Source organism: Abramis brama, assembly GCF_963993115.1.
Source record: "Abramis brama genome assembly, chromosome: 10".
NCBI lineage: Eukaryota > Metazoa > Chordata > Actinopteri > Cypriniformes > Leuciscidae > Abramis > Abramis brama.
Window position 1 is genome coordinate 22,471,014 of NC_139972.1, and position 16,325 is coordinate 22,487,338.

Genomic DNA, 16,325 nt, shown 5'->3' on the forward strand with positions numbered 1-16,325 from the left:
TTATGATTGGTTCAGTGCACTAATTATTCTTTTCAGCGCATCAAATTGTCTTCGTCTTCTTTAACGCTTGTGATGGCATTGACAACAATATTTTATATTTCCTACATTTTTCTTATAAAGGTAACTAATTGATTTCATGGCTAGCTCAGTCAGTAAAGGTGGCGGGACTGAAGCGTTAACGTATGTCTGCAATCCTCTTATTTTGTCCCTGACCAAGTATGGATTAGATTCATCCACGGGTCACTTTCAAAGGACTTTCATTGAACAGAGAAACATCGAGGCCTTTTGATACTTTCAAGGAGATTTATATCGAATATCGCTTTCCATTTTATTTTACTATAAAATGTATTTGTTGGTTTTTAAAATCGTCAAGGATTCGAGGAACCTGCGATATAACGAAACTAAGGTAAATAATTTAGCCCAAATTGACAACACTATCGAGAATTTCTGTACAGCAATATTTATAACAGTAAAGCTGGAAAATGTCGCTGAACGTTAGTTGTGAATTGTGAAGGTGCAAAAGAACACCTTTATTGATGACTGCAGGCATTAAGTAGCTCTCCAGGGTGCTTAAATTGAATCTCTCAACGCCACTGACAAGCCTCAGCAAACTGTTGTTTGTGAGCTGAGATCTGCTCACTTTTATTTATGCCCACGGAACGACTGATGCTGGAAAACCGTCGTGAAAGTTGACCGTGTAACTCTATGAAGGATATAAATCTACTTTATGAAAGAACCCACTGGAAGAAAAAGTTAATACTTTGTGGAAATGTTTCCATGCATCAAGAGGCCCATGTGAATAATGGTAAGTTCAATTTCTAAATTATATTTTATTTAGCAATGTGTTTTATTTTGTGCACTAGCATAACTGTAAGTGGATACACATTTGGAATTACATTTTTTGTTTTGTTGCATTTCTAGTGTATGAAGCTTTTAACAAAACAATACAACAATAACCTAATAAAATATGATAATACTACTGAAAAAAAAAATAGTGTGTTGGATTTACATGATTTAATAGTGTACATCGGTTCCACGTGAATCAATTAAGTTAAACAAACATAATTTGTTCATGTAACTTCAACATCATGGAATTAAGTCATTTAAAATGACCCAATTAAGTAGTTTTAAAGTGAATTTTAAAAGGCTCCCTGATATGATTCAGGTATTCAAATTCATATATTCATTCATTCAATAAGACATCATTTGTTTTAGTGTAACACAATTGAGTCGATAGACTATAGTTAGCAATAGCACTTATTAGCATCTTAAATGCTGAGATTTACATGCTCCTTTAGCCAGAGTAGTAAGTCCACAGCCTAACCAAATGCTCCACTCTTTTCCACAATGTAACTACATGGTTCTAATAATTCCAATGTAATTGAACATTCTATCAAGTCTTCCCTTTTTCTCATTTTCTCAAAAACACATACAATAAAACTTAATTTCAACATTTATTCTCTCTTAATTCAGCCATATGCAAAGCATGCTGGGGAACTAACAAGCACCGCCCAGTTTCAGTTAATGCAACACAAATCATTCATGTAATCAAACATAAACGGATTAAGTAAACTTAAATTTAGCATATATTTAAGCAGATTGAACACAATCAAGTTAGGTTAGCACAAAATGTATAGCAATTGTGTTGCTTAAGCTCATTTTAATTAAGCAATTTGAACAAGCAGCAAAAATCATTTTTTTCAGTGATGCCAAAACAAAAAATGTTCCCTGTCAAAAACATTATAAATCCACTATGTTCTAAACGTTTAGTTTCAACTTGATTTTCTTCATCAGTAATTACATTTAGAGAGGACAAATGATCGTATCACTTCTGGTGGTATTTGGCTTTGATTTTATAAAATAAATAAAAACTTTAACTTAAGTTTTCAATTTTAGTGAGTTGAAATGTTTACATTGTGTAGAAAATATACAGCCTAGCTATTATGTAACAGATAAGTCTATATATTGAATGTTTAGCCTTGAAAAGTGTGCCGTGACTCCAGTTCATATCTAATCTGCTGTTTTCCAGGTGTCTCTTTGTGACGTCCATCTCTCATAACGGCTTCTAAAGGAGGACAATGCGACATATTCACCTCCCATTTGGAGGTGCTTTATGGGAGTTATCCAGTTACCCCTGCTGCCCTGTCCTCAGGAGCAGGCACAGCCTCTCAACACTTCCATTTTACAGCATTACACTATGGATCATTCTTGGTGTGTTGACGTTCCCATGCTGTGTCCAATGCCTGATTTTCAAAGTAGGAGTCCTGGGGCCTTGGAACTGTGACCCTTATTACTCTAAAGCACTTCCTTCTATTGCATCCAGACTGGCTGTTAACCGCATAAACGAGGATTTTAGTTTAGACCTGGGCTGTACAATGGACTTTGTCATCCTTCAGGAAGCTTGCGAGACATCAAAAGCATTGACCTCATTTGTACAATATGAGAACGTAGTTGATGCGTTTGTAGGCCCTACAAATCCAGGATACTGCAATGCCGCTTTGCTCATTGGTAAGAATTGGGACAAGTCTATATTTTCGTGGGCGTGCATTAACTATGAGTTAGACCGGGTCCAGGGCTACCCAACATTTGCCCGGACTTTACCATCTCCGACGCGGGTGCTTTACAAGGTGCTTAAGTATTTCAGCTGGGCTAACATAGGCATCGTGTCTTCTAATGAGGATATATGGATCGACACGGCTGCCAAATTGGCTAGTGCTCTCAGAAACCAGGGCCTTCCTGTTGGCATTGTTGCGTCCATGGGGAATAATGACACTATGTTGGAGAACACGTTGATGAGCATTCAGAACGCAGGGGAGATAAAAGGTAAAGTGTTTTGGACTCATAGATTTGCATTGCTAGCATAAACATTCATTTTAGGGGAGGAGAGGACAAGGCTATTTGCCACACATTTTACAGTGATTTCTCAGAGTTTTGTGTGGGTGTGTAGACATAAACCTGAAAGACTTTTTAAGATGACATGTTTAAACACTAAAACAATAAATGTAATTGTTTTACAAACCATTGTTTTAACCAATAAATATTGTGATTAATAAATAGGAACCTTTTATCATTTAAAACACATGACAACTCTTTCTGGTCAACCTTTCATTATTATTATTTTTTAAATATCTTTATAATACATATAAATACTATATAAAATATATATAAATATAACTATGCTATTAATATTATAACTTTACTGTGGTTTTGTTGTCTACTTTAAGCATTTTTGTATATGTACAGGTAATTGGAACAAAAGCTATTTTAGGAAGAGAGAGAGAATTAGGTGTTTAAAACTAACATACAATATCACTGCTTACTTTTTATCTCACAATTGCGAGTTTACATCTCGCAATTCTGACTTTATTTCTCAGAATTGTGAGATATAAATTCAGAATTGCGTGAAATAAAGTCGCAATTGTGTGTTATAAAGTCAGAATTGCGTGAAATAAAGTCGCAATTGCGTCTTATGAAGTCAGAATTCTGACTTTTTTTCTCGCAATTGCGACTTTATATCATGCAATTCTGACTTTATAACACGCAATTGCGACTTTATATCATGCAATTCTGACTTTATATCTCCCATCTGCGACTTTATTTCTTAGAATTGCGACTTTATATCTCGCAATTGCGACTTTATATCTCGCAATTGCGACTTTTTTTCTCAGAATTGCGACTTTATTTCTCACAATTCTGACTTCATATCTCACAATTCGGAGAAAAAAAGTCAGAATTGTGAGATAAAAAGTCACAATTATTATTATTTATTTATTATTCAGTGGCGGAAACAAGCTTCCATAGCATGCTCTACATTTGTTACTCAATTAAAGATATTTATGTGATACGAATGTATGTGAAATTTTCCAGTGCACACTGACTGAAGGTTTGTCTTCAATTGTCAAACTAAAAGTTTCGGATCATGGCCCTTTTAGAATTTAAATAAAGCATGTTATATTAAGATAAAAACTACTGCTTAGACCGTATATTAGTTATTTAAAATTCAACATGAATTAACTCAGTTTTCATGTCTGTTTCAGTCATCATTATGTGCATGCATTCAGCGCTCATTGGAGGAGAGCAACAATCTTCTTTCCTGATGAAGGCCTATGACATGGGATTGACAAATGGTCGATATGTGTTTATACCGTACGACACACTCCTGTACAGCCTACCCTACACCAACACAACCTACTTCCCACTGCAGAACAACACCAAACTGCGCAAAGCCTATGACGCTGTGCTCACCGTCACCGTGGAGTCAGATCTGATGTCATTCAACGAAGCGTTCAATATGGCCAAACGACTTGGAGAGCTGATAGTGTCACAAGAGCCAGAGCAGGTGTGGGTGGTGCACTTTGACACATTATGAATCTTATTTGTACACTCGCATAAAGTGTTCGATTAAAATATTCTGCTACATTTCAGGTCTCTCCTCTCTTTGGTACAATCTACAACAGTTTGTACCTGTTTGCCAAGTCCATGCACAATGCCAGAAGAGAAGGTAAGTGGTTCTCCGGGTCCAACCTGGCCTTCTTCACAAGGAACATCACATTTCCGGGGTTCAACCAGAACATCCGCACGGACGCCCAAGGGAACGGGCAGACAAACTTCGTGATCCTGGATACTGATGGCTGGGGAACTCAACTGTATCGTTGTTTTCAAGTAGACCTGACTTCGGACATGGTGCTGTCTGCTGGCAAATCCATTCATTTCCCTGGAGGTTCACCTCCACCTTCAGACTCCAGCTGCTGGTTTGATCCCGATGCCATCTGCACAGGAGGTACGACAGACCCACACAATGTTGTTCAATGAGAAACAGATATTTGACTTTTATTTGTTCGACACTTAAAAGTCACACTCATTTCTCTCAGCTTCTATATATGTGTCATAATTACATTAGCAGTTGTGTATAATGCTTTTTAAGCAAATTGGTATTTTTATGCTCAATATTTTTAGTAAATGATCAATATTAAAAACTATTATTATTATTCAAAGTCAAATCATTTTAAGAAATATAAATAAGTATTTTATGCTAAAAATAGCAAAATGCAAATATGCTCAATGTCGTTTAGTAAATGATAAATGTTTTAAATTAATTTTAAGGAATGATTAATTAAAATTAATAATTCAAATTAAACAGTAATATTTTATTTTAATCTTGCTAACAAATATGTTATTGCTGTTTTACATTATTATTGTTAACTGGTGCATATAATTTTATGTATTATGTGTAACTTTTATTATTATTATTAAAAGATAAATAAAAAAAATAAAACAGTCTCCTTTTCACTTGTAATCAATGACATTGTTATTTTTATATGTCCACTGTTAACTGATGCATATTGATTTATATGTAATATGAAACTTGTATGCTCTGTGTTTGTCAGCTAATTCATTCTCTTGTGTTTTAGGTGTGGAATTAATATACGTCATCATAGCGTTTGTGACGGTCTTCATTATAGTTCTTGGTTGTATTGTCCTAACTCTATTCATAAGGTAATTTTGCTGTGATTGTAATAGAACCTATGATTTATTTCATTTTATGAATATATAGAAGGTACAAGAAGTTGTACCTGATCTTGTCTGATCTTTGTAGGAGGCGAATCCAACAAATCCAGCTGATCAAAGGGCCCAACAGAATCCTGCTTACGCTTGAGGACCTGACCTTCATCAACCCGCAGCTGAGCAAGAGGGTATGCGGCGTCACCTCATCATTAAGCATTAAGCGCGTTTTTCTGAAAATGTTATACTATATTTTCTACATTTATTATGCACTCTTTGCTCACAGAAAATCACCCTTGAGGATCTTAGCGATTCAAAAAGTTACATTGAGGAGAAGAGCAATGGTGACCGGTCCCGCTCTGTGAACAGCACGGCAACGGCAACACATGAAAATTCAAACGTGGCCGTCTATGAGGTGACTTTATGTGTCATTTAATTTTATTTATTGAACACACCATGTCTTTTTATCTTGACCAAATTTTTTAACTTTCCTGTAGCTCAAACAGTACGCTAGCAAAGTTTCTCAAAGATATTTGAAGAATGTGGGTCCCCATTGACTTCTATAGTATTTTTTTCCATACTATGGAAGTCAATGGGGACCAGCATCTGTTTGATTACCCACATTCTTCAAAATATCTACTTTTGTGTTCAACAGAAGAAATAAACTCATACAGGTTTAGAACAACTTGAGGGTGAGAAAATAAAAATGATGAATTTTTTATTTTTAGGCAAACTCTCTCTTTAAATGCAATGAAAGTTGCTTTGGATAAAAGTGTCTGCCAAATGTAAATGTAAGCCGTTTTGATCTTTGCAGGGCGACTGGGTATGGCTAAAAAAGTTTAAGGAAGGACATTTCAAGGAGGTTAAACAGAGCACCACTAATATTTTCACCAAGGTATTGGCTCTAAACCTTTCATTTAAAGCTAACAGTTTGGTATGAGCTTGTTCTTTGAGTGACGGTTCCTATCATATTTATAATTCCCAGATGAGGGACCTACGGAATGAAAATGTCAATCCGTTTTTGGGGTTCTTCACTGATTGTGAGATGTTTGCCATCGTCACTGAACACTGTTCTCGGGGGAGTCTACATGACCTCCTTCGAAATGAAGATGTCAAACTGGACTGGATGTTTAAATCCTCTTTATTGCTGGATCTCATCAAGGTACTTTCGAATGTTATGATATTATGAAAATGTGAACTTCTAATAACCTTCAGATCATTTTCAGATCCATTCTGCACTTTCAATATAATATCTGTATTTGTCGGCATTATAATCTGATGGTTTCTGTTACCCATCCAATAGGGCATGAAATATCTTCACCACAGGGAATTTCCTCACGGACACCTGAAGTCTCGTAATTGTGTAGTTGATGGACGTTTTGTCTTAAAGATCACTGATTATGGTTACAATGAGATCCTTGAGTCCCAGAAAGCTCCGAAGGAGACCCCACCTCCAGAGGGTATGGGTATTTATTTAAAAAAATAAATGACTTATTTACAATGCAAATCTCACTTTTATTCCATCTAATTTCCTGATATTGAAAAAAAGACATAATAAGGCAATTCTTTGTCTTTCAGATCTATTCTGGACAGCTCCTGAATTTCTCAGAGATCCGGAAAGTCCACGGAAAGGAACATGTAAAGGAGATGTGTACAGCTTCGCGATTATACTTCAAGAAGTAGTCGTCAGAGGAGCGCCGTACTGTATGCTGGGCTTGACTCCTGAAGGTTGGTTGTAAATAAACTGTTCTTACAGTATTAGTTTGATGAACTGGTAAACAGGCTGTGATAACAGGAACTGGGCAGGGATTATCAGTGACATGTTTATTGCATCAACAGAGATAATAAGGAAGGTGAAGAAACCTCCGCCTATGTGCAGGCCCACTGTAGCTCCAGATCAAGCTCCACTGGAATGCATCCAGTTAATGAAGCAGTGCTGGTGTGAACAGCCTGATAGAAGGCCTGCTTTTGATCAGATCTTTGACCAGGTGAGCTTTGAGTGCATTGGCTAACAGAATTAAAAGCCTTAGGATCTAAGGAACGTAGATTTTAAAATGCTGGCTTACTTTTCTATAATGATTCTACAAAATATTAGGCCAGCCATTTTATTTTAATTTATTATTTTATTGTAATAATTATTGCTTTTATATTTGTTATATTTTATTATTATTTTTATTTTCATATTTAAAATGTTGGGGTCAGTAAGGATGCATTCAGTGGATCATAAACTAAATGTAGTTCTTGCGAACTATTCATCATAAAAAATGTTTTAAAAAAAAATAAAAATAAAAAAAAAATGCACAGGTTTCCACAAAAACATAATAAGAAATGTGTCTTCAGCACCCAATCATCATATCAGAATGATTTCTGAAGGATCATGTGAAGACTGCAGTAATGATGCTGAAGATTCAGCTTTGCATCACAGGAATATATTAAAATAGAAAACAGTTATTTAAAATTGTAATAATATCTCACAATATTGCAGTTTTTGCTGTATTTTTGATGAAATAAACCCTTGGTGACTTCTTTCAAAAACATTTTGAAAAAAATCTTACAGACCCCAAACTTTTGAATGGTATAGTGTATTTATATATTCTATTTCTAATATGACAACATGCATGGATAGCAGTATTTCCAGATTTCAGGAACATTACAAATAAAGACACTTTAATTAAAGTTTCTTGGCATATGTGTAAAAGACATTTTTTTAAAATTCACTCATAATGCATCTTAATGGTCTGTTCTCAGTTCAAGCTCATCAACAAGGGCAAAAAGACCAATATTATTGACTCCATGTTGCGTATGCTGGAGCAGTACTCCTCTAACCTGGAGGACCTGATCAGGGAAAGAACAGAAGAGCTGGAGGTAGAGAAACAGAGGACTGAGAAGCTTCTGGCTGAGATGCTTCCTCCGTGAGTGTTTTCATTCTCTAGCACACTTCTCAAGTAAGACATGTTCCTGGATCAACAATCTTTCTATGTCAGATTAAACTTCTTTTAAATTTTCATTCAGTTCTGTGGCAGAAGCTCTGAAAACCGGTGCCTCTGTGGAGCCAGAGTACTTCGATCAAGTCACCATCTACTTCAGTGACATTGTAGGCTTCACAACCATCTCATCCCTTAGTGATCCAATTGAGGTTGTAGATCTGCTCAATGACCTTTACTCCCTATTTGATGCTGTGCTGGGCAGCCACGATGTCTACAAGGTAAGCTTGGTTCAGGGTTATTACAGGGTTATTACAATGTTATTACAGTTATTTTTGGAAATTGGCGACAAATGCCTTCGATACTTTAATAGTATCTCAATGATACTAAAATAACACTGGCTTGGATGTCCAGGACAACATGCCGATCGATTTCCATGAAAAGCAATTTAACTCATCTTCATCACAGGTTGAAACCATTGGAGATGCCTACATGGTGGCCTCCGGGCTGCCGAAGAGGAACGGCAACAAGCACGCAGCCGAGATCGCCAACATGTCCCTGAATATTCTCAGCTCCGTGGGATCCTTCAAGATGCGGCACATGCCAGAAGTTCCAGTCAGGATACGGATCGGCATTCACTCAGGTTAGCCTCTCAATCTCCAGCTGTTTTTATCCGCTTAGTGGCAATGTTATGAAAAAGCTCTTGTAATTCTCATGTAATCTTTTTGACAGATTCAATTTCATTGGTCAAATATGTAGTTATAAAATATTGCATCCTTTATCTTATCATGTTTCTTCTCTATCCAGGGCCGTGTGTTGCTGGAGTCGTGGGTCTAACTATGCCTAGATACTGCCTTTTTGGAGACACAGTCAACACCGCCTCTCGTATGGAATCTACAGGGTTGCGTATGTTCCATTCAGATATTTTTCTTTAGAGATGTGATATACTAACCCTGTACTGTAATGAGAAGATCGGTCAATAAACATCATTTCCATCAGCTTACAGAATTCATGTGAACATTAGTACAGTGAATATTCTCCACTCACTGAACGACGGCTACAAAATAGAACTTCGAGGAAAGACTGAGCTGAAGGTACTAAAACAAACGCTTTTAATAATCATAATTAATTCAATTATATTTGAACAAAATAATTTCTTAATATGCACTACTGTTAATAAGTACGGGGTCAGTTTGATTTTTTTATTCAGCAAGGATGCATTAAATTGTGAAAAAGTGACTGTAAAGACATTTATAATCTTACAAAATATTTCTATTTCAAATAAATGCTGTTTTTAAAGAAACTATTTTCAACATTCATAATAATAAGAAATGTTTCTTGAGCAGCAAATCAGTAAATTAAAATGATTTCTGAAGGATCATGTGACACTGAAGACTGGAGTAATGATGCTGAAAATTCAGCTTTGGCATCACAGGAATTACATTTTTATCAAAATGTTATTTTTAAATTGCAAAAATAATATTTTAAATTGCTTTCAGGAACATTAAACTGACTCCAAACTTTTAAATGGTAGTGTAAGCACTAACTTACTGTGGATATTTTTAGCTTTTTTAATTAATTTTCATGGATTTTTTTAGGGGAAAGGCATTGAAGAGACATACTGGCTTGTTGGAAAATCTAATTTTACTAATCCTTTGCCAAAACCACCAGAGATCAAACCAGGGTAAGATTTGAATAATATTTAACCATTTATTTACATATAATTTTTTTCTACAATATTTTAAATAAACTTAGCATTTAAAATATTGTAAACATATTTACATTTATGTAAAGCAGTTTGACCTTTTCATTATATTGCCCTTTATTTGACTCTCTCCGAATAAATTGTACTTTCAGATTAATTTATGTGCTTTAGAATAATTCTCGTTGTACTTATGAATGGGATACTATTTACAAATGGGATAATTGGATTTATGCATCAGGGAAGACAACCATGGTTTGAGACCTGAGGACATTGAGGCTTACAAGAGAAGGAAAGCTGAGAAAAAGGCATGAACCCATAGCTAATTGCAAGGAGGTAGTATCTTGCATGTTGTGTTGTATTTGTCATGTGGTTAGGTTTACTTCTGGTGGGTTTGTGCCGTGATGGTGTTCATTAATTGTGCTGGACTAATTGCATGTCCGTTTATTCGTGCATGCTGTGTATTTATTTTATTTTTTTTCAGTTGTTATGAAGTGCATTACTTACCAAAGTCCTAAAAGGAATCTTCAGTTCTGTCTGTCGTTATCATTTATAACTTTCTACATCAATTTTCATCTTTTAGAGATAACTGGCAAGACATGGTTACGGAGGAGGTCAAGTCAATATTTCGCAAGGCCAACAGACAAGTGGACAATCCCAAAATCTGAGAAGCGCAAGGATGTTAAAACTGACGAAGAAGGAAAGACACATGACAAGTTGCATGGGAGAGACACAAAGGACAATTCGAGCATGTGTGTTTCAGTGCAGCTTACAAAGACTACTTTAATAGGATTGATTGTCGTCTGTCTAATCCGACTCTGCCCAGCACAGCAGAAACAACAGTGCTAATGAAATGGCAGCTGAGGAACAGGTAGTCAGTGAAAGTGTGTTTCTTTCCCAATGTCTAACACTTGATCTGTTTTGGCCCCAGAGCCGCCCCATGTGCATCCCGTACCAAAGGCGAGTCCACGTTTTGGGGTTTTTTTTCACAGAGGATTCACATGTTGTGTTTTCATCCATATGTTACTCATGGGGGAGCTTTAATTACTTTTCTTTGATCTTCTCTAACCAAAAAACAGTGTAGTGACATAATCAGATTTGACGAAGCTTAGTGGACATCTGTTGCTAAGACCAAATGCGATATTCTAGCAATGTTTATGCAAAAGCCAAATTGACTGAGGTTGGTTGATACCAAGCAATTACAAATGTAAGGCTGCTGTAAGCTGTCTCTGGACTCATGAAAATTGTGAAACGTGACTTTGTGTTTGCTGATTAAGAAGTTGCTTAAGAGAAATTACAAAATGGAATGTAATAATTCTGTGAGTTCTGTTAATTTATGCAAAAATAATTATTTATACTATGCAGAATAATTCATATTAGTTGCCATACATTTAGTAAACAGGGCAACTGCTTTTATTTGACATGTTAAATCAGTTTAATAAAGGGTCCTATCTCTCTCTCTGATGAAGCACTTGTGCTTGTACTGGATATAAAATGAAATGTTTAAGTTTCTTTGCAGTTTAAGTTGTATTAAACATGTAGGCTGGGTTTATCGGAGAGGGATTGACTGCCTTATAAGCTGTTTAAAATGCTAACTTACATTTTCTGTTAATCAAACGGTTTTATTTAGTTTTTCCTTTTTTTATTCAAAATATTCACAAATTTGTTAACTATATCATGAACTATCTGATATTCTGATTCTCAAATATGTGTAAGTAAATGTGTTTTGTCATTTAAACACCTTTATAATGACCCTGTTAGTTGATCTATAATGCCTGATGGGAACCGCCATGTTAGTTTGCACCACAGTTCAGAGAATCGGATCTTACAACAGTCGGATTTACAACACATAAATTCAATCACTTCTCCCAAAATACATTAAAAGTGAACGATAAACTGGGAGGAGAATAGAGTAAACTATAGTCACCTATACAATGTGTATCTGATATGAATAAAACAGTTTGTCAAATTATTATTGAAAGAATTATTATTGCCGCTTCCATAGACATCAGTGTGTATTTAAAAAACTTTAAATGTATTTTTGCAAGCACTTATGTTTATTTAATATATTATATATTATGTCATATATTATGTTCGGGTCTATCCGAAGCGCGAAAGCACAATTGATTTTCAACACGCGAATGCCCATGGAGTCGCAACGGAGCCAGTGCTGCATCCACGCATTTTGTGAAAGTGCGAGGGTGACAAGGCTAAGCCAAAAGGAAGGGTAGCGAGGCTCTGCTTCTGTTGCTCTCGATGTGAGGAGCTGGTAGATGGCCAGAGATCTGAGAGCGGCAGGGAGATGTCTCTCGAACACCGCCACCAGCTTTTTTTGCCTCCTGAAACCTCTCAACAACTTAGTTGACAGCATCGCCGAAGAGCCAGAGGGGCAAGCAGGGCATCCATGAGAAAACTTGTCTTCCGTAACAGACAAGTTTAGCCATAAATATCTCTCCGTAGCCGACAGGTCTGCCATAGACCGGCTGACTGACTTGGCCATCTCCTTGGTGGCCCGGAGAAATATATCTGTGGCCCGGCACAGCTTTCTAAATGCATCCTGGCCCACACCCTTGCCCTCATCATCAAGGTCTCTTAGCAGGTCATCATGCTTTACACACCAAAGCCGAAGTTGTTCTGACCGACTTGGTGGGTAACGTCTGGGCCTTCAGGAATGATGCTGACTCAAGGGAGAGATTGCTAGATAGATAGCTACCGTAGGCATCAGCCCATAGCAATGTTCCTTCAGCCCTAGGATTAAGGAATAATTTGAGGTCTGACCGTCTGGGAAATAAAGACCTCAGCCCACCTCAGTGTGGAGAACGGGGGGAAAAAGGCAGGCCCCGACGAGGAGGTTGTGATCTAGAGGGCGGGAAGTGTTTGTCTAGCTTACTTTTATGACGAACTTCCTGCTTCTCTGCCGGCCAGTCGATGTTTAATGTAGCCACGGCACGAGTCACAACCCCCATAAGCTCCTCATAAGCAGGAGTGTCCTCAACATCTACCTAGATGCTAACAACATCACCGGTGCAGACCTGCCAACCTGTACGCATTTTGCGTAGCGGATAAGCATTTTGACCTCAAAGTACGCTGGTACGATTTGTTACTCTAAACTACGCAGGTGCACTCTGTGCACGCGCAGTCCTCAAATCAAGCAACAGCAAAAGAAGAAGAGTTCGACCAATCATAACACTGGGTTTTTAAAATTCGTTAAATGACGGACATTTTACTGTTAAAACAGCCCTCATTATCGGATTCGTCTAACTTATACTTGATATTGTTTTTAGAATAAGTGATTCGTTTTGCTATTATTGGACTCCTGTCTATTCATTGTCAACTGTTTTCTATAAATATGTTTGTAATTGGCTAATATTTATTCAGATAATGCGTGTCCTGTTTAAAAGGTACAATGTTCAAATGCAAAGACAGCACGTCACAAATAGAAGCCCTTTTTTCTGTGGGATTTAGTATCATAATTGGATATTGGAATAATAAATTAAGTAGCCTGTCTTAAATGTACACACAATGGTTCCTATGTTGTTGTTTTTTTTTTACTGTTCTAGGGGTTTCTTAATTTTAGACTAGTTGACCAGCACACATTATATGCAATGCATATCACAAGGAACACCAGCCTATGCACTCTCCTCAAAGAGTGCCCGGCGGGAGCAGAGCGCCCTTGACGTTAGCAGCTCGCAGTGTAGGCTACACAGTCAGACCCCTCGAGAGCTGGCAGTGCATGCTCTGCTCCAAGACAAACAACACACAAATCGTGTGTATCCCCACCCGTGATGTAGCGAGGGCAGGGAGGAACGCATGATCTAAATTGCTGTTTGCTCACCATTTTACAATCTTTCTATATAACTCATGTCTACAATGAAATGTATATGCTTGTGACAGACAAACACCAAATAGACCAAATAGACAAGATGATTTCACAGAGAGCGTGAATGGAAAGTCATGATCCATGCTTGCTTTCAATGACACTTACAAAATTGAGCAGTCTCTAAAAACTGCTTCAGTCAGAATCAGAGCGGTGCTGATCTTCTCTTTCACGTTCTGTCAGTCTCCACACGTTCTGCCGGTGGATTATTATACACAGGATAAAACGCAATGTTACCTTCTTCCATTTCGAAGTCACCTGATGCATGCAAAGTAAAGTTCCAAGAATCTGCATCCCAGGCCAGCATGGAGAGCAGTGGATTGCTTTCAGGACCAGGTGTCAAGGGATACTGACCAAGTTGTTGGAGAGTTTCTCAAAGCAACACTCGATACACACCATTTTGTGGTGTGTGCATTTCTGGAAGGTCCCTCCGGACATGCTCATTTGCAAATGATACAATAAAAATATCATTGCCATTAGTTAACTGAAAAGTGAATATGAATTTGTTAGGCATCTGAACTGGACACTAATTTACTGAAATACAAACCGGTATTTGATCAGTAGTACTCAGGGAACACAGATATCCTTTCTCAACTACTGCTGTTAAGAGCGTCTGAGGCGCATCAGCTCTAGCTTCTGCTCAGAATGCTGCTGTGATGTCATCAGTGGGGAAACAGTAGATAAATATGAATAGGCCTATTTATTAATGAACCATGCTGAAAATCAGTCTATTTGAAAAATATTGTTATCTGATACTAACTGGCTAGCTAACTAGCTAGCTAGCTAGCTGATGCTAACCTGAGGTCATTTTAAAATATAAAGTTCACAATTTTTTATTCAACCACTTAGCTAGATTACACTTGATGGAAAAACAAAGGATGTGATGTTCAGACCATGATAACTACAGATAGTGGAAAGCGTTGCCCCCTGGGGGGCGTTTTACCCCACAGACTGAAAATTATCACTTAGGCGCCTACCCTGAAATCAGTTTTCTCTAAGGTACGTCGCCAGTGTAAGCTTCACAGTGAATACTTTTACATCACTTTTTTTCAACTTAGTCTATAGCAACAACAAAAACGTATATTGACTTTATCTATAGGTTATTTTGGGGGAAAAAACAGTATAGGGGTGTTTTACCCCAACTCTACCCAAAAGTGTTTTAAAGCTTGTTGTTTTGCAGAACATCACAGTTATGATATGAGAATAGTAAGGCATGTAGTTAGGGAGTAGGCTACATGCTATTTAAGGAAAATATTTGTATTTTTAGAATGACAATTTATTTTCAAACCATGAATATTCATGTAGCCTACTAATATCTGAATTATAGTTACTTCAACATGAACTCATGATTAGTGAAGATATAAACTAATCATGAACCAATGAAGAGCTATCCTTAACTACGACTACATGCTACTACATGTTAGTAGCATGTTTGATAGTTCATGCATTAACAATTAGGGGTAAACTGAAACAATCTGGCTCCATAAGAAGGAATAATAAATGTGGTAACTTTGAAACGATAATTAGTGACTTGTTAGCCTTCATTTTAAGCAGTGACAGCTCCCCAACCGATTTTTTCTCACCGATAGGCCTATAGGTAAGCACGAAATGTGCGACATGTGCCATAAAGAGTAGGCTATGCTATATGAATTGTGTCTAACACCCCCTGATACATAAAAGTTGAATTTGTTTTATGTTACTATACTATAGTTATAATGTAATCGAGCGTCTGTCGTTCCATCATATTTTGATGAAAAACATTTCTCAAAGTAGGGTAGGACTAACAAACAAAATGTTCGAGAACATCAGGACGTCATGTCTGCATGCAGTTTTGTTGCTTACCACAAGATGGCCCTCTTATATAGGTTTTTGCACTGTAGTCCTTCAGTAGGTCCCGTACATTTAGTAGGCTGGATATTCTCTTTAATCATATCCCTTAAACAAGTTGCTTTCATTTATGAACAGCATATTACATTAAGTCTGCAGGGTTATCCTAATGTTTACGCATTGGTTAATTATCTTGACCAAATGTCATCTTTGGCTATTTCTTTAACCTTTCCCGATTGGCCATATCACCATGAGAGCCCTTCACTCCAGCCTAACCCGTCCTTTGTATACGTCCTCTCATTAACACATTCAGCCTACAGGATAGGTCTGCTAGTGTGAAAGGAAGTAACTGATTTCCCACATCAAATGTGCTCTTTGTGGTTTTGGGGTTTATGGTGGTGCCATAAAGACAGCAGGCTGTCTGGAAAACCTATATGTCTCCTAACAGGTGAGGAGGTGAGACAACAATTTAAGCCCTCAGTGGAATAAACAC

At 37.1% G+C, this 16,325-nt stretch overlaps 1 protein-coding gene across 2 annotated transcripts; it reads left to right on the forward strand.

Annotated features, from left to right (window-relative positions):
• Positions 1 to 231: 231 nt before the first annotated feature.
• Positions 232 to 12,100, forward strand: gucy2f (guanylate cyclase 2F, retinal). 2 transcript variants are annotated; one of them, XM_084127426.1, is made up of 19 exons: positions 232 to 805; positions 2,030 to 2,823; positions 4,038 to 4,339; positions 4,426 to 4,780; positions 5,412 to 5,496; positions 5,597 to 5,693; positions 5,789 to 5,917; positions 6,317 to 6,397; positions 6,488 to 6,664; positions 6,806 to 6,962; positions 7,081 to 7,230; positions 7,342 to 7,490; positions 8,251 to 8,414; positions 8,515 to 8,707; positions 8,895 to 9,069; positions 9,234 to 9,332; positions 9,426 to 9,520; positions 10,025 to 10,110; positions 10,712 to 12,100. In XM_084127426.1, exons 2-19 carry the CDS (start codon positions 2,079 to 2,081, stop codon positions 10,794 to 10,796), a joined length of 3,324 nt encoding a protein of 1,107 aa, XP_083983552.1. In that variant the 5' UTR covers positions 232 to 805; positions 2,030 to 2,078; the 3' UTR covers positions 10,797 to 12,100. The 2 variants fall into 2 exon arrangements, with proteins under 2 accessions (XP_083983552.1, XP_083983551.1); XM_084127425.1 differs by lacking the exons at positions 9,426 to 9,520; positions 10,025 to 10,110 and having other exon boundaries at positions 242 to 805.
• The last annotated feature ends 4,225 nt before the right edge of the window (positions 12,101 to 16,325 follow it).